Source organism: Helianthus annuus, chromosome 2 (genome assembly GCF_002127325.2).
Source record: "Helianthus annuus cultivar XRQ/B chromosome 2, HanXRQr2.0-SUNRISE, whole genome shotgun sequence".
Lineage (NCBI taxonomy): Eukaryota > Viridiplantae > Streptophyta > Magnoliopsida > Asterales > Asteraceae > Helianthus > Helianthus annuus.
The window spans coordinates 26,048,954-26,070,186 of record NC_035434.2 but is presented as its reverse complement, the minus strand read 5'-3'; the positions used below and the strand labels follow the sequence as shown (position 1 = coordinate 26,070,186).

The 21,233-nt window shown below is 40.2% G+C and overlaps 1 protein-coding gene across 1 annotated transcript; it reads right to left on the bottom strand.

The window, feature by feature from the left end:
* Positions 1-11,547: 11,547 nt before the first annotated feature.
* LOC110887766 (immune-associated nucleotide-binding protein 9) lies at positions 11,548-14,229 on the bottom strand. The gene is made up of 4 exons (XM_022135341.1): positions 14,151-14,229; positions 13,432-13,706; positions 12,810-12,977; positions 11,548-11,778 (listed from the first exon to the last, which is right to left on the bottom strand). Exons 1-4 carry the CDS (start codon positions 14,227-14,229, stop codon positions 11,548-11,550), a joined length of 753 nt encoding a protein of 250 aa, XP_021991033.1.
* Between the last annotated feature and the right edge of the window lie 7,004 nt (positions 14,230-21,233).

Below are 21,233 nucleotides of genomic sequence, written 5' to 3'. Positions count from 1 at the left end.
AGGGGGACCGTGTGAAGTATGCTACAGGCACCTTGGAGGATGGTGCCTTAACTTGGTGGAACGCCCAGGTGCAAATGTTGGGCATCGAGATGGCTAATGCCACCACTTGGGATGATTTCAAGGAGATAATACAGGAGGAGTATTGTCCTCGTGACGAGATTCAGAAACTGGAAAATGAGTATTACGATCTGAAGATGGTGGGGTCGGAGATTGAAGCCTTCACGAAACGATCTCATGAACTAGCAATTTTGTGCCCTAACCTGTCTCGACCTCCACCTCGACGAATTGAGTTGTATCTCAAGGGCCTAGCACCAGCCATAAAGGGGTATGTCACTGCTGCAAATCTCAACAACTTAGCTCAGATCATCCGCCTAGCCCACAAGATTACGGATCAAGAGGTGGAGCGTGGTTCACTGCCACCACGTATTTCCACTACTACTGCTACTATTGCTACAGCTACTACTCCCGCCACTGACAGTAAGTGTAAATGGAATGATGTGGACAAGACATCCAATTCGGTACAACCACAGAAGAAACCAGACACCGGGAGCAATCGCAGTTTCAGTTAGTCATCTTCTATGAATCAGAACCAGAGCAACAATTCAAGTCAGAGTACTTATGCGGGGAAGCATCCAAAGTGCAACTGGTGCAACTTTCATCATCATGGACCGTGCACCTGAGTTTTTCACAGGTGCAACAAAGTGGGTCACATGGCTAGGGATTGCAGGGCTCCGCACCCGAGACAGCAGTAGGAGTAGCAACCCCCACAGTAGCAGCAGCCACAGCAGCATGATAGACAGCAGCCTCAGCAGAATCAGGATAATCGCAAGGGTTGTTTCCAGTGTGGTGATGAGGGCCATTTCAAGCGGGAGTGCCCTCAGCTGAATCAAAATGCGGGAAACAATAACAACACTGGGAATAACAACAATGGGAACAATTGTGGGAACGGCGCGCGGGGGAGAATGTTTACTATTGGAGCTGGGGAGGCTAGGAATGATGGCAACGTAGTGACTGGTACGTTTTCAGTAAACGATCTATTTGCTTCTGTTTTATTCGACTCTGGTGCCGATTGGAGTTATGTATCTTTGGGGTTCAGTAGTCAGTTAGGGTTGAGTCCTACACCTCTTATAACTAAGCATATAGTAGAACTAGCTGATTGTAAAACAAATGAAGCTTCACATGTCCTCGTTGGGTGCAAACTCGATCTCATGGGTCAAGTGTTCGACATTGACCTACTCCCTATTACACTTGGAAGTTTCGATGTGGTTATCGGTCTGGACTGGTTGTCTAAGCATCAGGCGGAAATTCTCTGTAAGGAGAAGATCGTGCGTATTCCTCTCCTTAGCGGAGAATCTTTATCGGTTTAGGGTCATCGCAGTGGTGCCATGGTTAGTATTATCTCAGCTATGAAGGCTCAGAAGTGCCTGCGTAAGGGCTACCCTGCTATTTTAGCTCTTGTTACTGATTCGCAATCTGATGAGAGAAGGATCGAGGATCTTCCAGTTGTTCATGAGTTTCCTGATGTGTTTTCTGAAGAACTCACTGGTTTACCTACACATCGTCAGGTGGAATTTCAGAATGACCTTGTGCCAGGAGCAGCCCCGATTATCCATGCTCCTTATCGTCTCGCGCCAGGAAAGTTGAAGTTGTTGTTAAACCAACTCCAAGAGCTGCTGGATAGAGGTTTTATTCGACCCAGCTCTTCGCCTTGGGGAGCCCCAGTGTTGTTTGTAAAGAAGAAGGATGGGTCCTTTCAGATGTGTATAGATTATCGTGAGCTCAACAAGGTAACCGTCAAGAACCGTTATCCTTTACCATGTATCGACGATATGTTTAACCAGTTGCAAGGGTCAACTTTTTATTCCAAGATCGACTTAAGGTCGGGCTATCATCAGGTACGAGTCCGCAAGGAGGATGTTCCTAGAACGGCTTTCCGAACGCGGTATGGCCACTATGAGTTTTTGGTTATGCCGTTTGGGTTGATTAACTCACCAGCGGTATTCATGGATCTCATGAACCGTGTGTGCAAACCGTATCTCGACGACTTTGTTATTGTTTTCATCGACGACATCTTGATCTACTCCAGGAGCAAGGAGGACCACGAGCAACACTTACGTCTTATTTTGGAGCTCCTGAGGAAGGAGAAGCTCTATGCGAAGTTCTCAAAGTGTGATTTCTGGATTCGGGAAGTACACTTTCTTGGTCATATTATTAACAAAAAGGGGATACACGTGGATCCTGCCAAGATCGATGCTATTAGGAATTGGGCGGCACCAAAGAATCCTTCGGAGGTGCGACAATTTCTTGGTTTTGCGGGGTACTATCGTCGGTTTATTCAGGATTTCTCAAAGATCGCTCAACCTCTCACCTCCTTAACACAGAAGAACGTTGTATATTCTTGGGGAACGAACAGGAGGATGCTTTCCAACTTCTGAAGCAGAAACTATGCAGCGCACCGATTTTGTCTCTACCTGAGGGTACCGAGGATTTCGTGGTTTATTGTGATGCTTCGATTCAGGGTCTCGGTTGTGTGTTGATGCAACGCGAGAAGGTGATAGCTTATGCTTCTCGTCAGTTGAAGGTTCATGAGAAGAATTATACGGCTTACGACTTGGAGTTAGCGGCTGTGATTTTCGCGTTGAAGATTTGGAGGCATTATCTGTACAGTACCAAATGCACTATCTACACGGATCACAGGAGCCTCCAGCATATCTTCGACCAGAAGGAATTGAATATGCGGCAGCGTCGTTGGATAGAACTTTTGAACGACTATGAGTGTGCCATCAAGTATCATCCGGGTAAAGATAACGTTGTAGCTGATGCACTTAGTCGAAAGGAGACGAAGCCTAAGCGTGTTCGCGCTTTGCAACTTACTATTCACTCTGATTTACTTGATCAGATTCGTTCCGCTCAGATAGAGGCATTGAAGGAAGAAAACATCAAGGTTGAGTACTTGCGGGGCATGGAAAAGAGACTTGTGGAGAGATCTGACGGCATTCATTACTATATGGAGCGGGTATGGGTTCCTCTATATGGAAATCTTCGAGGGCTAGTGATGGACGAAGCGCACAAGTCTCGGTATTCAGTTCACCCGGGCTCAGACAAAATGCATCAAGACCTTAGGGTTGTGTATTGGTGGCCAAAGATGAAGGCTCACATAGCGACATACGTGAGCAAGTGTTTGACTTGTGCTAAAGTCAAAGTGGAGTATCAGAAACCCTCAGGCCTACTTCAGCAACCGGAGATACCCACGTGGAAATGGGAGCAGATTGCTATGGATTTCGTCACAGGTTTACCAAGAACTCAGGCCGGAAACGATACTATTTGGGTGATTGTTGGTCGTCTCACGAAGTCAGCGCATTTTCTAGCGATCAAGGAAACAGATAAATTCTCACAGCTTGCAGCGGTTTATCTTAAGGAAGTGGTTTCTAGGCACGGGGTGCCAACCTCTATCATCTCAGATCGAGACCCGCGTTTCGTTTCTGATTTATGGCAGTCGATCATAAGTCGTTCGGTTCACGTCTCGATATGAGTACTGCTTATCACCCACAGACGTATGGTCAGGGTGAGCGACCCATCCAGATACTTGAAGATATGCTGCGTGCATGTGTAATCGATTTTGGTAAGGGCTGGGAGAGACATTTGCTGTTGATAGAGTTCTCGTACAAGAACAGCTACCACACTAGTATTCAGGCAGCTCCGTTCGAAGCATTGTATGGGCGGAAATGCCGTTCTCCTCTCTGTTGGGCTGAGGTGGGTGACAGCCAGATCACGGGTCCTGAGCTTGTACTTGAAACTACAAAAAAGACTGTTCAGATCAGGAACCGTATCGCAGCTGCGCGTGATCGTCAGAAGAGCTACGCTGACAAGCGTGGGAAACCGTTGGAGTTTGCGGTAGGTGATCGTGTCATGTTGAAAGTTTTGCCGTGGAAAGGTGTTGTACGCTTTGGGAAGCGCGGTAAGCTTAATCTGCGTTACGTTGGGCCATTTAAAATCCTAGAGCGGATCGGTAAAGTGGCTTACAAGCTTGAGTTACCTGCTGAGTTGGGTAATGTTCACGATGTCTTTCATGTCTCGCAATTGAAGAAATGTGTGTCTGATGAAATACTGATTGTGTTGTTTCAAGAACTCAAGATTGACGACAAATTACAGTTTGTCGAAGAACCTATCGAGATCATGGACCGGGAGGTCAAGGTGCGTAAACATAGTCGAATCCCGATTGTGAGAGTTCGTTGGAACTCAAGACGTGGACCAGAGTTCACGTGGGAGCGCGAAGATCAGATGAAGCTCAAATATCCTCAACTCTTCCCTACTGATCAAGCAAATTCTGGTAGCACTGGTAAATTTCGGGACGAAATTCCTTTTCAAGTTGGGGATGATGTGGTACTTGAGGAAAACCTGCAACAATCTTGATTTCTCACTTCACTCCTCTGTGCTTATTTGTCAAATTTCAGGACGAAATTTCTTTCAAGTTGGGGATGATGTGACAACCCGAACTTTCAAGGTTAGTACTAGTTTGATGTAGTGATTCTAACTTCTCATAACTCTCTCCTTGCACGCTCATGTTATATTAAACTTGTCGAATGTGAATTTACTTGGTTATAACTCGGTGTGGTTGGATCCGTTTAAGTGTTGGATTTATTTATAGGAGCTGCACATGAAACTGGGCCAGCGTATACATATTGGGCCGCGAGTATGCCGGGCCACACTCACACACACCTTAGTCCTCTATGTATCTCGGCCCACACTAGATGTCATAAGACTGAACCTCCGAATACCCCGGCCCACCTAAAAGCCCAATCAGTTAGTAAAAACAAATTGGGATTCGGCAGCTCACTTGATCCTCTGATTTAATATATGTATTCGATTTCATGCACTTTTATGAATACAAGAAACAAAACCCTAGCACATCCCCTTGAGTTCGGTAATCAGCGACTGGAGACCCCTCCCCCCCCCCCCCTCTTCTCTCTCGTAACCCTCTCCTTTGCATATACTCCTCCTGTTGGTATGTCTCCTCACTATACAATTTATATTAGTTTGTTGAATTAAGTTATGTATAATATGTGAATATGTGGGTATGTGTAGGTAAAGCATGATCCTAGGATGAATACATGAATCGTATTATATTCGGGCATATGACTTTGTGATATTTGGATTCATAATTAAATTTGATGTAACAGTAGCAGTAACGGTCTAATAGGTTTGCATGTAATTGTTTGATAAAGAGGATAACCTTGTATAAGGAAATTGGCGGCCCATGTGGGTGTGTTTGTAGTCTTCCTCTAATCAAATCATGTGCATATTTTAATGATGTTGTCAGTATAGTCAAGAGTAGTAATAGGGTGTGAATTAATTTAATGAGTAGGTGCTTGGTTTGTGAGTTGGAATCATATGCATATGGGATGTTTATAGTAATGGTTTTGTATAGAATGATTAGGATGCATGTTACAAATGATAAAACATCATGTAATAATTGAATATTAGGGTTGCTTAATGAAATTGATGGACGATGATGAATTGTAATATGCCACTCATGATTATCTGTTTGATTGACATATGCCTTTATTGAATTGTGAATTGATTTCTTAGTACAATGTGTAACTGCTAAATGATAAGTAAGATTGTGGATTGATCTTTGTTATTAATTGGGCCGCACACATTTTATTTGGAATAGGGCCGCATGAAGTCCGGTTGGTATTGGGCCGCTTAAACCAGAAATAAAACATGGATTTCAGGCCATGGGCTAGACGGGTTGTACAAAAGGGAGGGTGTTGGGCCGAGTAATCGATGTGGGTCGAACCTGTTTGGGCAAATCTCGTTTAAATATCTTATTGAGTAATTAGGGGAGGTTAGTAATGCATGACTTGTAGGCGGCCCAAACAGTAGTGAAATTATAAAACATGATTAACCATGTGACGTACTAAACTATGGTATTAAGTGAAACTGTGAAGCTGAGGTATAATCCGATGTGTGCACTGAATGACAAAAGTTATCATGGGAGTATGTGTGTCTTATGCAAGACGGTAACTAAGTGCTTTGTGTGTATAAGAATAAAGTGCTTGCTATGTGTTGGTTGTGAACTGATAGGTGCCTAAATAACTTGCATGATATCATACGGTGTTACTTGGGTAATGTGTGTATGGAATATGAGATTAAGTAATACACGACTGATTGTCAATGGTAATCATGTTAGGATCGTTTTGAGCAACTTGAACACGTAACTAGTCTACCGAGCAAAACTAAGGTGAGTTCATCTCTTGAGCATGCGTCCCGGTGGTTGGGACAGTCTTTGGGTATCCTGAGAGGGATGGGTTTTTGGGTAAAACACTGGGTATTCCTGAGAGGAATACAACTCTTGGTTAAAACGCGAATGTTAGATAATACACCTTTCCTATCACTTTAAGTCTCATCTTATACCGAATAGTTACCTGAGAGGTAACGGGGTGTTAGTTGATAGCGCCATTAGGCTTGGCAACCTCACACCGTACCTGAGAAGACGGGCGTGAACTAATGACCTTAAATCATGACCATTGCATAGATATGGGGCAATGGGGACGAGCAAACAATCTGGTAGCCATCTTGCACGGTACTCGGGTTATTATCTACATTATCATCAATGAACTGAACTAAACACTTGGTAACTAACGTTTTCACAAACTATGAACTCACCAACGTTGTCTGATACACTTGTTGCATGCTCGCAGGTCCTTAGATGTCTTGGATTTGGAACTTGCTGTTTGGAGTAGCTGGAGTGGTCATGGGTCCACTGGAGGGATTCATGTGACTGAATTATTTATATTATACATTGGTTTTGAAACAGTTTAACTTTGGTTTACTACTTGCTTCCGCTGAACATGTTAGTTTTCATTTAAACTTGTTGATGGTATCTTTCATTAATAATTGAGGATTTTATTTAGAAACTTGTATGGGTTCAATGTAATTAGTGGCTCGTTGTTGGTACGTCACATGCCTAACAGGGACATTCCCTAGGCGGTATTTTGGGGGTGTGACATTCCGCATCCAAACCCATCAAAAAGAGAAGTCACAAGAAAAAAACCGAGGCCGAGAAAGCACTTGAAAGCGTCAAACGAAAACAAAAAAGATGGGTCGTTAATGAAGAACTTGCATTGGCGAGGGCTTGGCTTCAACAATCTCAACATCCAACTTTAGGTATTTTAAAATATTTTGTAGCCCTTATTTTAATATTTATTGTTTTTTATATAACTTTGTAATATATTAAATTTTGTTTTGATTAAAATAGGAAATTCTCAACATAGAAGCCATTTGTGGGAAGCGATTAGTAAAGCATTCCATGAAGAAATGGAAAGGGAGGTTTATCGTGAGAACGATAACTTATCCTCGAAGTGGACCGAGATAAGCGGGCAACTCACCAAATTTAGTGTTTTTTAAATAAAGCATAGCAAAACCCAAAAAGTGGTGAAACCGAAGCCGACTTTGTGACAAATGCATTGGTTACATTCAAAACAAATGTGGGGAGCGACTTCCGTTTCATGCATTGTTGGGAGATTTGTAAGTTCCATCCCAAGTGGGCTAATATCCCCACTAGTAGCGAAACTAACACGTCTTCCAAAAGGTCAAGGACACCTTCGTCCCAAGCCCAATCGGATGCACGAGATCAAGAGTTGGAGGACTTTTTGGATGAATCGCCAAACCGGCCTGAATACGGAAGAGATGCCGCAAAAAGGCGCGCTCAAAAATCAAGATCGGGTACGGCATCGCCTTCAGTTGGGAGTTCGGGCTCGCGTAGGGGAGTATACAGCGAGCAGTTGGATGACATTGCAAGCAAGTTAGATACATTCAACGTATTCCAACAACAAAGGGCCGAAATTCGGAATAGCAAAGAAGCTAGGGATGCCCTGAAACAAAGACGAAATGATATGAAATTTCTAGTCCAGCCCATTGATCACTTATCAGGTGAAGACTTGGAACTAATGTTGAAGACGAGAGAAGAGATAAAGAAAAAATATAAGCATTAGGATTTTTTATGTAATTTTCTTTATTTAAAAAACATTAAAAAATTTAAATTTTTTGTTTTAAAAAATATAAAATAGCCGTTTGGGCTGGCCACGCCCCAAACCCCCGCCCCACCATACCGTCTTCAATGTGGATCAGCCCAGCGAAGCCTTCCCAAGCCACGTGTCAACCCATGCCCAAACCCCCGCCTCACCATACCCCACGGTCTAAGCTCCGTTTTACAATTGTTGCGTATGATGGGAACTTAATCATGAGTTCCATGTAATACACAAGTTTAAGTCGATGATAGTCATGACGCGTTACCCACGTTATAGCAATGATTTCTTTTTGACATGGTGTCATGCTATATCGTTTAAACATTCAGTTTCGTAAGCTAATGGTACAATAGAGTTCAATTATTGGGGGTTAAGCTGGCTTCATAAAGTTCAATTTTACCAACTTATTGGTTATTTACTAGATTAACAAAATTAACACGTTCAATAGCTTTAATTAGTTTTGAATTTAAGTCAAAGAAACAAATTATTTAAAGTGCTTTTCTAAGCTGCTTAAACCACCTGTAGTGGGGTTTTTTTGGCGTTTTTCCCCTAAAAACGCCCAAACACGCTCTTCAACTGCCCACATAGGCGTTTTTCTTGAAAAATTGGTTGGGGTGTTCCAAATAAAATGCCGGGTCAAGATAAGTTAGGCCAATCAGATCGTTCCAAATCAAATATCATAAGTTTGAAATTAAAAAAAACAAAAAAAAATAATAATTGGATAATCATTGATGGGCATTATTGGGTATTAGACCACTACACCCAAAACACCCCATAATGTCTCAGAGCTGACTGTACTGTCACATGACGCAAAACGCCCAAAAATTAGGGTATTATTTTAGTCTTCCACTACACAAGGTCTAAGAAAGTTTGCCTGGTATAAGTTAAAATCTTTTACAGTGTTGTCTTATTAAAATAAGATTTACCCGCCATTGTGTGCCAAATACGACATGATAAGCAACATAAGACTTTATCTACACTGGTACTTAATTACTACGCAATTCCAAAGCGTTCTTAATATGACAAGTGACTTTCAAAATACAAAAACTACTTAATACTGTCAAAGATAATGTTCAATTAGGTAGATCACATAATAGCACACCAGCCTTTCGAAGCTTCCTGGGCGGGCTGTGATACGAACCAATCGGTTTCGGATAGATAGATAATCCGTTGAGTGGATTAAGCTCAAAAGAAAATAGTAGGAAACAAGACTTGAGATAACTCTCTAATATTTTTCATTCATACCTTTTAATTAAACTAAGCTCGGCTTATATAGCCTTACAATCAAATGTAACTACCGACCCACTAACACCACTAATCTAGTAACTAACCCCACTAACATAATAATAGGGAAAATAAAAGAAACTAAATAAAACATGCAGAAAGGAAACATGGGTTGATTGCATGGAACATGGGTGGTCATGGACCCAAGGATTGGAACATAACAATCTCACCCCCTCGAAACATCCTTGTCCTCAAGGATGAAGCCGGATGGAACTTTATGTTGCGCCATGGCGGCTGCCACTTGACGTGTCCCATGGCATTTGGAGATGTTGGAATGGAGTGCCATGGTGGATGCCACTCGTGCCTCGCGGACGGTGTCGTTTTCTTTTTAGTCTTTGTTGAAATCACACCCGTCTTCAACATGGTTGCTATGGTGATTGGAGTAGTGGCCTTGACTGTGGCTCTTCCTGTCATCACTTGGGATGGTGATGGGATCAATGATGGTGTCGTCCGTTTTAATGGTGGTGTAACACGGGTTAAGGACTCGGTGCTATGTGTTGGGTTGGGTTGTAAGGTGACGATTTTGGCAGCGGGTTCGGGTTGGTGTTCTGGTGTGGATTGTATGTTAGCAATGGTGGAGGTGGAGATGATTGCTGCCATTTTTGGTGGTGAGGCATGTGGTATTGCGACGGAAACCGGTGGTGGCACGAGAGCGGTAACTGGTGGTGTTGTTATTGCGGAAGCGGGTGATGGTGGTTCGTGAGCGGAAGTTGCCGGTGGTGTTTTAAGAATATCAATCATCCTTTGAAGACTTAACTGGATTTGATCCAACAACTCTTCATATGTTAGATTTTGAGCAGCCATAGGTCCGAAGGGGAATCACGGCGGCTCTGATACCAAATGATACGAACCAATCGGTTTCGGATAGATAGATAATCCGTTGAGTGGATTAAGCTCAAAAGAAAATAGTAGGAAACAAGACTTGAGATAACTCTCTAATATTTTTCATTCATACCTTTTAATTAAACTAAGCTCGGCTTATATAGCCTTACAATCAAATGTAACTACCGACCCACTAACACCACTAATCTAGTAACTAACCCCACTAACATAATAATAGGGAAAATAAAAGAAACTAAATAAAACATGCAGAAAGGAAACATGGGTTGATTGCATGGAACATGGGTGGTCATGGACCCAAGGATTGGAACATAACAGGCTGGGCCTTCGCTAGCTCATTTTCCAACTCTTTTATCTTCTCCTTGTATTTCTTTTGTATAACTTACGAGCATTTGATTCGGCCTTCTGACGAGCCACCCGCTCTTCTTCCAGTTGTTTTTGAATCTCGATTAACTTTGCTTCAAACTGTAAACAACTAATTGTGTCAAAAAAATTGATTTCATAAGGGAGAATCAACTACTTCAAATATCACAATATTGATATTAATTAACAGCATATAAGAAGAAACTATGTATAGCAAGCAAATCTAATTCAAGAATAACTAAAAACAAATAAACTTAGCTCGTTAACAAAGAGTAACCACAAGCACACAATCACCAGTGGCATTTTATCAAATTTTATCACCATTATTAGTCTTTTAAAAATCCTTTTTGAGACTTTAACAATTAAAATACATTATTTTATTAGAGAAAAATGCCCGGATAGTCCCTGTGGTTTCGCCTTTTTTCACCTATAGTCCCCAACTTTCTAAAATTACCTGAATAGTCCCCAAGTTTTCAATTTTTGTTCCCGGATAGTCCCTGGGTCTAACTTCAGTTTGTTTTCTCTGTTAAGAGGGTGTGAAATGTCAAAAATACCCTTTCCTTAAAAAGGCCAAACCACAGGGACTATCCAGGCATCTTCTTCATTTTTATTTATAAAACCCTACCACCACACTTCATCTTCAACCTCCACCCACCATCACCTTCCTCCACCCTCCAATTCACTGATTCTTTCTTTAATAGCTTTCAATGAATGTGGGGATTCACCAAATGTGTGCTTCTCGATGTCGATCATTTCACCGTCAAGTGGTGTTTATATGTAGGGAGCTCAAAATGTGTCTAGCTATAAATATCTCCACCTGCTTCGTCTTCCGTGAGCCCATAACTCAACATTCGGTGTTTATACGCATGTACTTCACAAGTCAAAGCTTCTATGGTCTGTTCTCTTTGGTATAACAAATCCTCCAATGCCATAACTTCTTCCTGATCATGGGCCATCTTTTCCTCTAAAAACCGTTTAAACTGTCGGGCCTCCATCTGGACTTCGGCCTTCTCACCCTGTAACCTTAAGATCATAGACATGGCTTCATTGCAGCCGATGAGGCCGCATTTCTCTCTTCATCTAACTCAACCGACAAATCCTGAATTGTTTCCTGTTGACTTTTGACCATTTCCTGTAAAGCCATACATTCATATTCAATGTCGACACGAGCCACATCAGAATTCGAAAGCCCAGGTATGACCAATACATCCTCATCATCTCTTTCGTCAAGCTTTCTCTTCACCGACCGAATCCCTACCCCCTACCAATCAAGCGTCTAAAAGTAAACGATATCACCGATCGAGATAAACAACTTAACACAGACTTTTCTAAATACAAACTTAGGTTGGAACTGTCACAACTTCCTCATGAAACCGAAACACCGTAATAACTACACACAAGAAAAATGAGATAAACAACTTCCTCATTGTAATTACATATATTCCGATATATTCCTGATCTAATTGATGGAAATCACGTTACCTTGATCGATTTGTAGCGGAAATCAGAGGCCGGCTAAGGGAATCAGTCCATGCCGATGAACAGAGACGAAATTTCCACAAGAAAAATGAGATTTTTTCTGATAATTTTTGATGAATTGTGAGAAAATTGGGGGGAATTGGGTGTTGAAGGAAGGTGGAGCGATTTGGAACCCTAGAAATTTAATTTTTGTGTTACTTGTCAAATGTTTTGGATATTCCGGGTTTCAGTGAATTCCCACATTCATTGAAAGCTATTGAAGAAAGAATCAGTGAATTGGAGGGTGGAGGAGGGTGTTGGTGGGTGGAGGTTGAAGATGAAGGGTGGTGGTGGGGTTTTATAAATAAAAATGAAGAAGATGCCCGGATAGTCCCTGTGGTTTGGCCTTTTTAAGGAAAGGGTATTTTTGACATTTCACACCCTTTTAACAGAGAAAATAAACTGAAGTTAGAGCCAGGGACTATCCGGGAACAAAAATTGAAAACTTGGGGACTATTCAGGTAATTTTAGAAAGTTGGGGACTATAGGTGAAAAAAGGCGAAACCACAGGGACTATCCGGGCATTTTTCTCATTTTATTATATTCAAAAAAGGAATTATACAATAATGCATCACTTTTACCTGTTTTTTTTCCTGATATGAACAACCACTTCAATTATGCGTTTAAATTGTGTTTCAGTCAGCGGCAAATTCTCCTTTTCAGTGAACTCGCGTGATAAACATATTTTCGGTGTTACAATTAAAACATCTTTTCATCATTATTGAAGTACAAAAATGTTAACATGATATGGTAACAAACAGTAATAAGTTTCACCTTCCGCTCGACAAATATTTCACTTGTATAAGGCTTCCTGTCATTTGCTTCCAACAACATGTTCACATAAGAAGAAAGAAGCTTTTGAAACTGGCTGGTTATTTTCACTTTGTTTTTCGTCCTGTTATCAAAAAGAACACAACGATTTCCACAGAGGTCGAGAATTTTCTGAAACAAAGTTCAAACATGAAACTTATCAAATGAATCTAATTGAAAATGCCTGCACCCATACACAAGAAAAGACCAAGAGTTGTATAAAGTGGATACTGTACATCAGCTAATATAAAAAATTAGGAACAAAACATTTTGTTAATGTATGTAAAAGTGCAATCTCCATATGACAATACAATATTGATTGCAGAACCTTGAAATATAATGTAGATGAATTACAAATACAAACTAAAAAGATGATTTTAAGAAACATATAAAGGCAAAAATGTGGAACCAAAATGAAAACACTTGACCACAAAACTTATTAAAGAAGATTCTAAATTTCAAAAGCATGTAGCTTTATGCAAAGATAATTCCCTTATATAGATCTCTAAAACACGTGTACTTATGTAAATTCTTTAAATAAATCATGCAACAGTAAATCTAAAACATACAAGTTAACCAACTGTACCTTCAATGATTCTGGACAATTACATAAAAAATCATCCAAACTCTTTTCTTCTTCTTCAAGTTCATCTCCACCCGTAAAAACAATTACAATATAATTGTAAATTTTTCTCCCAAACAAAGTAACCAAACTACAAATTACATCTTGGTCGTCCTCTGAAAACCGACTGCAAATAGAGAAAATAACTAGAACAGCATGAATACCATCCTTGACCATATGAAGGCAACTGACAATTTCCTTCCGAATAACTTCAGGATTTGCAGATAAATCAAACATCCCTGCCAAGTGTAAGCGTTCCAACAAAAACATAAATTTTGTCAGAATAAAATTTTAAATAAAGTAGAAGATTAAAAGAGATTATGTTGCTTAAATGTTTTGGTGTATGGGGGTTACGTTTATTTGGTTATTTAAACTGAGTTTAACTTGGGTTTGGACTAATATAAGTTTAGTATAAATAGAGGGTTATGTAGGTATACAGTTATGCATCAACTTCATTAATAAAAAAAGAGTCAAAGTATGTTACTTCAAATATGCGTGTTTTCATATATTTTCGGTTTGATGCAATTGGTTATTACAACAACCTGGTGTATCGATGACGTTAAGCATACCACCATTTTCCAATCGAGTGGTCTTCAACTCCGATATAGCCGTTACTCCTGATGAACTTCGCTTTGATTAAAAAATCTTGGTCCCCAAAATGCTATTTCCAGTTGCACTTTTACCATTCCGAGTTTTTCCAACCAAAACGAGAGTTAAAGCAGAAGCAAGCTTCCGATCATCCGCAACTGAACAACCTCCCATAATGCAGATAGTGATTATCAACTAGGAGAAACACGTAAGTTGGATTAAGTAAAAGTAACGATGTTAACATAGTCATGGGTAACAAGAAAATTGCATTGCAATTTGGATAATACAAGTAGAACATATACCTGAGGAGATGAAGCAATTTCCACGGTTTGTGTTAGCTAGGAAGCTTGTGCAGGGATGCGGTTAGCATTTATAAGGCCATGTCTAGTCATAAAGCCCCTTGTCGTGCCACGTCACACGGGGGCTTTATGGAACGTTATATCACTAGAGCCCGTAGTCATAAAGCCCCTACCCATCATTACCTATTTAATAATTTTCAATATTAGTAATTAATTATAAAAACAATACCCTTTTTTTGATTGGTCTGTAAGTGCAGTTCCTGCCGGGTAACTGTCGCTTATCAGTTCTGGTCAACCAAAGCAGAAGTCCAAGTTAAAGTCAACCATAACGAAGAATTCAAGACCACATGAAGACCTGCATTGATCAAGGGGGAGTTGTTAATGCACTTTGGGTGAAAAGTGCATGGCTTCCAATTGTTAGGGTCTTTATTGTACAAGTGCCCAAACTTAGTCCAAGGTTTGGAAAGAGTTTATGTTTGGAAAGAGTTTATGCTTGGAAAGAGTTTATGATTGGAAAGAGTTTATGATTGGAAAGAGTTTATGATTGGAAAGAGTTTATGATTGGAAAGAGTTTATGCTTGGAAAGAGTTTATGATTGGAAAGAGTTTATGATTGGAAAGAGTTTATGTTTAGAAAGAGTTTTTGTTTAGTCAGAGTTTGTATAGACTAGTTTTGTCTGAGTTTTGGTGGAGAATTGGTTGGTCCGAGGTTTAGTCCCTAGCCTATATATATGTGTGTATTGTGTAGATTAGGGCAACGAATTCAGAGAAAGCTTTGTGCTACTCTCCAACTTGTTCCTCCTGTGTGTGAATTCTAGAGAGAGAGACTATGTGTTAGTGAGAGAAAGCTAGGGTTTAGATCTTTGTGATCTAAACCAGCTTGTAGATGATGTATACTCCTTTGGTTTGTGTAATCTGTGATGACTGATTCATAATAAAGAGTTCATCTTCTACATCTTTCTATCGTGTTCTTCATATTTTGTTCTTCATGTCTTGAATCAAGTGCAATGTTTGATGTTCGTCATCGATCCGGTGCTTTCACAGTGGTATCAGAGCATGGTTACCGATTCAGAATGGTCTAACCGCCGTCTGAATCACCATTGCTCTTGATTTGATGTTTGTTTCCGCCAAACATCTTGAAGACTTGAAGATTTTGAAGAAAGGTTTGAAGAAAATGAAGCTGTTCGTGGTTGTTTTGTTCTCCAAGTTGTTGCAGATGTGAGGTTTGATCCAAAATTTGCTCTGTCCGAGTTTTTCTTAGTGTTAAACTTGTCTGAGTTTTTAAAACTCTGTGTTTGTTGCTTCCGGGGTTTTGGTGAACTAGTGTGAAGTCACACTAGGGAGAAAGTCCGGAGAGTTGATTCTTCTGAGCTTCAGTTTGTCTGAGTTTATGTTTCAGCTAAATAAATTGTCTGAGTTTTGGTTTTAAGTGTTCTGAGTTTCCAATAGTCTGAGGTTTAACCTCTATTCAAAAGTCAGAGGTTTATTTTTGTTAATAAGGTGCTGGTCCGAATTTTTGAAACAATACAAAACTCAGACATCAGTTCTGTGTGATCCGAGTTTTACTTGAATGGTCCGAGTTTCTATACTTGTCCAAGTTTCTTTATACTTGTCCGAGTTTTGTTGATGTGTGGCCTGTCCGAGTTTTACAGCTTCTTAGTCAACACAGTCCGATGTTTAACATGAATTGTTATTCCGAGTTTTAATCTAAAAGCATGTCACCGAGTATTGAAGTTTTTGTTTCAATATCCGAGTTTTGTACTCCGAGTTTTTACACTCTACCATCCGAGTTCTTCTTGTGTGATAAGGTCCGTGTTTTGTTTAGACCGTCTACTCTGAGTTTTTGTACAAACTCTGCTCTTAACTCCGAGTTTTGTTCAAACTCCAGTTCTGAGTTTTGGGAGTTTTGGAATATAGATAAAGGGGTCCGAGTTTGACAAAACTATGCTGTCTTAGCTTTTAACTGATAGTTTTTAAAACAGTAATCAGTCCGAGTTTTGACCTGTGATAGAGGGGTCCGAGTTTCAATATGAATCTGTCCGAGTTTCAACTGATAGAGTTTTTAAAACAGTCAACAGTTTCTGAGTCTCAATACTCCATCTCATCCGTCCCGAGTTTGTTTTGTTTCAGCAAACTGTCCCGAGTTTGCTTTGTCACTCCGAGTTTCCTTTAAGTTCTGTCTCTGTCTGAGTTTATAAAGAGTTTGTCCCGAATTTAACCCAAACTTTTGTCTCCGAGTTTCGTTTATGCTTTATTTGGTCCGAGGGTTTCATTCAGTCTCACATTTTGTCTCCGAGTTTTTGTCAAATTTTGTTTTTGTAAGCTGCAGCCAGCTCCGAGTTTAATAAGTTCCGAGTATCAATCAGCTCTGAGTTTGTGTGTCTCGGTTCCGAGTATATTTGGCTCAGTCAGCTCCGAGTTTGTTTGTCAGTTCCAAGTATCAATCAACTCCGATTTTGTTTGTCAGTTCCGAGTATCAATCAGTTCAGAGTTTATTCTTGTTTCTCCGAGTTTAATCATTGAGTTTAAATCATTCAAGAGTCCGAGTTTAATCATGAAACACCCATGTTCCGAGTTTTTCTCATTCTCTGTATTCCGAGTTTTTACAAGCTTCTTTACACATCCCTTTCTGTCCTAGGTTTTAGCCTGTGAAACCTCAATCTGAGTGTATGTTCAGTCCGAGTTTTACACAGTAAGACATCTTGTTGTTGGTGGTTTTAGTTATTGTATGGTTGGAGCGAAAGGGATCAATGCGCTGCTTGAATACAGTTATTCACTTTAGGAGCTTTCGGTTAAGCATTTACGAGATGTTAACGACGGCTCAGCCAAACCGATTGGTGTTGGAGCGGCTGTGAATTCGTTAAAATCGGTTTGTTTGAAGGAGCTTTATAACGGACATTGTTTGGCTCATTGATTTGTGGTACGAAGAGATTGAAGACGTTGAAGTTATTAAGATGGTCGGTGTGAGTGGTTAAACGGTATTGTATGTAGTCGTAATTGCTCATAGTGGTGGCTCCGGTTAACTGTGTTCTTCAAATATGCTCGCCCGATGATTATGGTGATGGTCGGAGATCGTTGTTTCCGGCCAGTGGATAACTTCCGGTGATGGCGGCTGAAACAATACTCTTATCGGCTAGGGTTTGCAAAGTTTGAAAGTACATGGGCTTGAGAGCTGGGCCCCATCAAATGATTGGATGATTATTGCTTTTGGGCCTCGCATGGCAGCCACATATTTTCTCGTTTTGGTGGGCTCTACAGTGTATTCTCGTTTTAAACAGTCCCTATTAGAGTTTCCTTTATCTCCCTGCTGGTTTCGAATTCCTTTGTACTCTAAATACTGCTCAGATGATCTGATCCGAGGTTTCAAGAGCTTTCGGATTTTACGAGTTCCGAATTTTCTAGAATTCCGGGTTACCTGGGGTACCGGATTTATAGCTAAATTCAGAAGTTTGTGTTGTTCGGAAGTTTCGAGTTGTGCATGTTCCGAGTTTTTCTAGTTATTTCGGGTTACCTGGGGTACCGAATAACCAACTAAGAGTCAGAATTATGTGTAGTTTGGAAACTTGAAGTCGGTTTCGGATTATCGAAAAGTTTTATGGTACTTATGTTGTCCGGATCAAGTGAGGAGGTGAAGAGAATACGACTTGCTTGGATTTTTGTATTGTTTACAAAGAAAAAGGGGGAGTAAAAATTTTGAACGTCCTGTTTTCCTTGTAAACCAAAAGCTCGTAGTGCTACAATCGAAACAAGTTCATGTTCACTGTTTTTGAGAATAACTTAGTGTTAATCTTACCGATGGGGAAGTGTTTTTAACATGAAACAAGTTAGAGCTAGTGTATGATTGAGTTTTGTCAAGTTTGTTCGAGGTTCAATCAAGTGTTGACATGATGAAGCAAATTGTTCATTTGGCAACTAGTTGAAGGTCAAGCCTTTATCGTATGCCGGTTAGAGTAGAGAAGATTAGTCTTCTTGGTACCTCTTCCAAGTTGGTGACTGATCGGATTCTCGAAATAGGGGTTCTTACATTGAGGGGGAGATGAGAGACGAAAGTCAACGGGTAATTGGTGGATTTGTGAAGATACGGGATTGGATCTTGAAGATTCGAGATGAAATGATTTCAGACACTCGGTTGAAGACTCTGATCAAGATGGTGGATGTACTTTTACAAAGTTCAGTTTGTTATTAACTTATCAAACTGAGCTTCATGTCTTTGTGAAGTTTGAAGTGTTCAAGATTGGGCATTGGAAATCCAATGTTTCTTTCTGCTACCGGTTAGGTTTGAAGATTAATGTATCGAGCGATATTCCTACATGTGGTTGTAGGTCGGTTCGCGTTAATTTGATTCGGGAGTAGTTTGAGGGGGAGGATCTACAGTGTTTGATGTTGGATTCTTCGGGTTTCTCAAAGCGGCTTTAAGTGATCGTCAGCAAGTCTTTAATTAGAAGGGTTGAAGATCACTGTGCTCTACCAGAAAGATCAAGTCTCAGCCAAAGTTGAAAGCTGACATGATATCTTCAGTTAAAGGGGAGTCTCTAAGTGCAGTATCCGTGATTGAAGATTATCGATGCCACACAGAACTGATGCAACAGTTAAGGGGGAGACTGTAAGTGCAGTTCCTGCCGGGTAACTGTCGCTTATCAGTTCTGGTCAACCAAAGCAGAAGTCCAAGTTTAAGTCATCCATAACGAAGAATTCAAGACCACATGAAGACCTGCATTGATCAAGGGGGAGTTGTTAATGCACTTTGGGTGAAAAGTGCATGGCTTCCAATTGTTAGGGTCTTTATTGTACAAGTGCCCAAACTTAGTCCAAGGTTTGGAAAGAGTTTATGTTTGGAAAGAGTTTATGCTTGGAAAGAGTTTATGATTGGAAAGAGTTTATGATTGGAAAGAGTTTATGATTGGAAAGAGTTTATGATTGGAAAGAGTTTATGCTTGGAAAGAGTTTATGGTTGGAAAGAGTTTATGATTGGAAAGAGTTTATGTTTAGAAAGAGTTTTTGTTTAGTCAGAGTTTGTATAGACTAGTTTTGTCTGAGTTTTGGTGGAGAATTGGTTGGTCCGAGGTTTAGTCCCTAGCCTATATATATGTGTGTATTGTGTAGATTAGGGCAACGAATTCAGAGAAAGCTTTGTGCTACTCTCCAACTTGTTCCTCCTGTGTGTGAATTCTAGAGAGAGAGACTATGTGTTAGTGAGAGAAAGCTAGGGTTTAGATCTTTGTGATCTAAACCAGCTTGTAGATGATGTATACTCCTTTGGTTTGTGTAATCTGTGATGACTGATTCATAATAAAGAGTTCATCTTCTACATCTTTCTATCGTGTTCTTCATATTTTGTTCTTCATGTCTTGAATCAAGTGCAATGTTTGATGTTCGTCATCGATCCGGTGCTTTCACATGGTCCAACTTTCAAACCCTCCCTCCACTACGCCGCTATGAATATCGCGCTCTCCCAAATTTTTTGGGGCATAGCGCCCCTCGTTTCGGTGTTCCGGTGCTATGCCGGCGCTATGGGGGGTTATACCGCCCAGTACGTATGCTCTAAAGAATGAAGAAAGCAAATATATAGTCGCCTAGTAAACTACGAAACGACTCTCCAGTAACTAAAATTTATTTCTAGTCAATCCCTACATCCGTATGAGAATTTGTTATCATTTAAAAAAATAATTATGTTTCTTTTTGTTCGTTTTATAATATAATCTTCATCTTTATTCTTTAATATATGGTATGCAATTTACAAAACGTGCATCTATTTTTTTTATCAATATTTAATATATATTTCATAAGAGTAAATTACAAAAATTGTCCTTTATGTATGTATGTCATTGCAATTATCTCATTTGTCTTCAATAATTACATTAATCCTACCTAATGTTTACAAACCCTAACATGTTAGATTCTTTACCCCAAACCCAGTTAATTTTCACAGTTAATTGTTGTCACGTAGGGCCTACGTGAGGGCATTAATGTCTTTTAACCTACCCATCAGTTTTCCCCCATTTAAAACCCTAAAGAACCCTAATCGACCCTCATTCATTCCCCTGAAACCCTGACCTGTCCCTTGGTTTATCAACAACGATCAAGTGCAATGTCAAAATCAGAGGAAGGGATGGTACATACGTGAAGGGATTGATCACGAACAAGTGTTGCTTCTATACGGTAATGTACCCTGAATATGTTGTTTTGTGATGTGTTCATCGTTGTACTTGTTGATGCATATTTGTTGGATGCAACTCGGTTTGGTTCGGCTCGGTTAAGCTCGACTCAACTCGGTTCAAGACCAAAGTCGATGACGTTCCTCCGTCGTACGATATGACATTCGCAATACGAGAACGAAGATAATACGAGCTGATGTCACTTACAAATATAATTTGAACTTTGCATAAAAGTCACGAAGAATTCTACATACATGTCACGAAGAATCCTTTGTTCAAATGTCACGAAGGATAGAGAGATATGCAGGTTCTTTGTGGCCCAGTAGGTTTTTCGTGAACCTTACTGGGTCATGGCCTATAAATACCAACCATGTTCACTGGGTTCTAGAGAAAGAGCACGGTTCAGAGAGTTAGAGCAAATATTGTAAACCTTGTAATGTTACTCTGCTGAAATCAATACTTGAGCTTTGAGTGTTATATATTTCTTGTATTGATAGTGTTCTTGCTTTGGTTTGCATACACACTTGGATTTCACACTCGTGTGTGTGTTAAACAACAAGGAAGTAGGTTATCTTGATCCTCCAAGTGGACCTACAAGTGGTATCAGAGCTTTGACTCTCTTCCTTGTTGAAACCAACCATTTTGGTGTGTTTTGAGCATAGTTTGGGTGTTTCCTGTACTTGAACTTGAACAAGAAACTTATAGTTTTAGAAAGAAAGGTGGAT

Coding starts and splice junctions, on each gene's coding strand:
- LOC110887766 (XM_022135341.1), bottom strand. CDS start 14,229: ATGGGAGGTTGTTCAGTTGCGGATGATCGGAAGCTTGCTTCTGCTTTA. Junction 12,978..13,431: donor ATTGTCCAGAATCATTGAAG/GTACAGTTGGTT, acceptor ACTTTGTTTCAG/AAAATTCTCGACCTCTGTGG. Junction 11,779..12,809: donor AAATATTTGTCGAGCGGAAG/GTGAAACTTATT, acceptor CTTGATTGGTAG/GGGGTAGGGATTCGGTCGGT.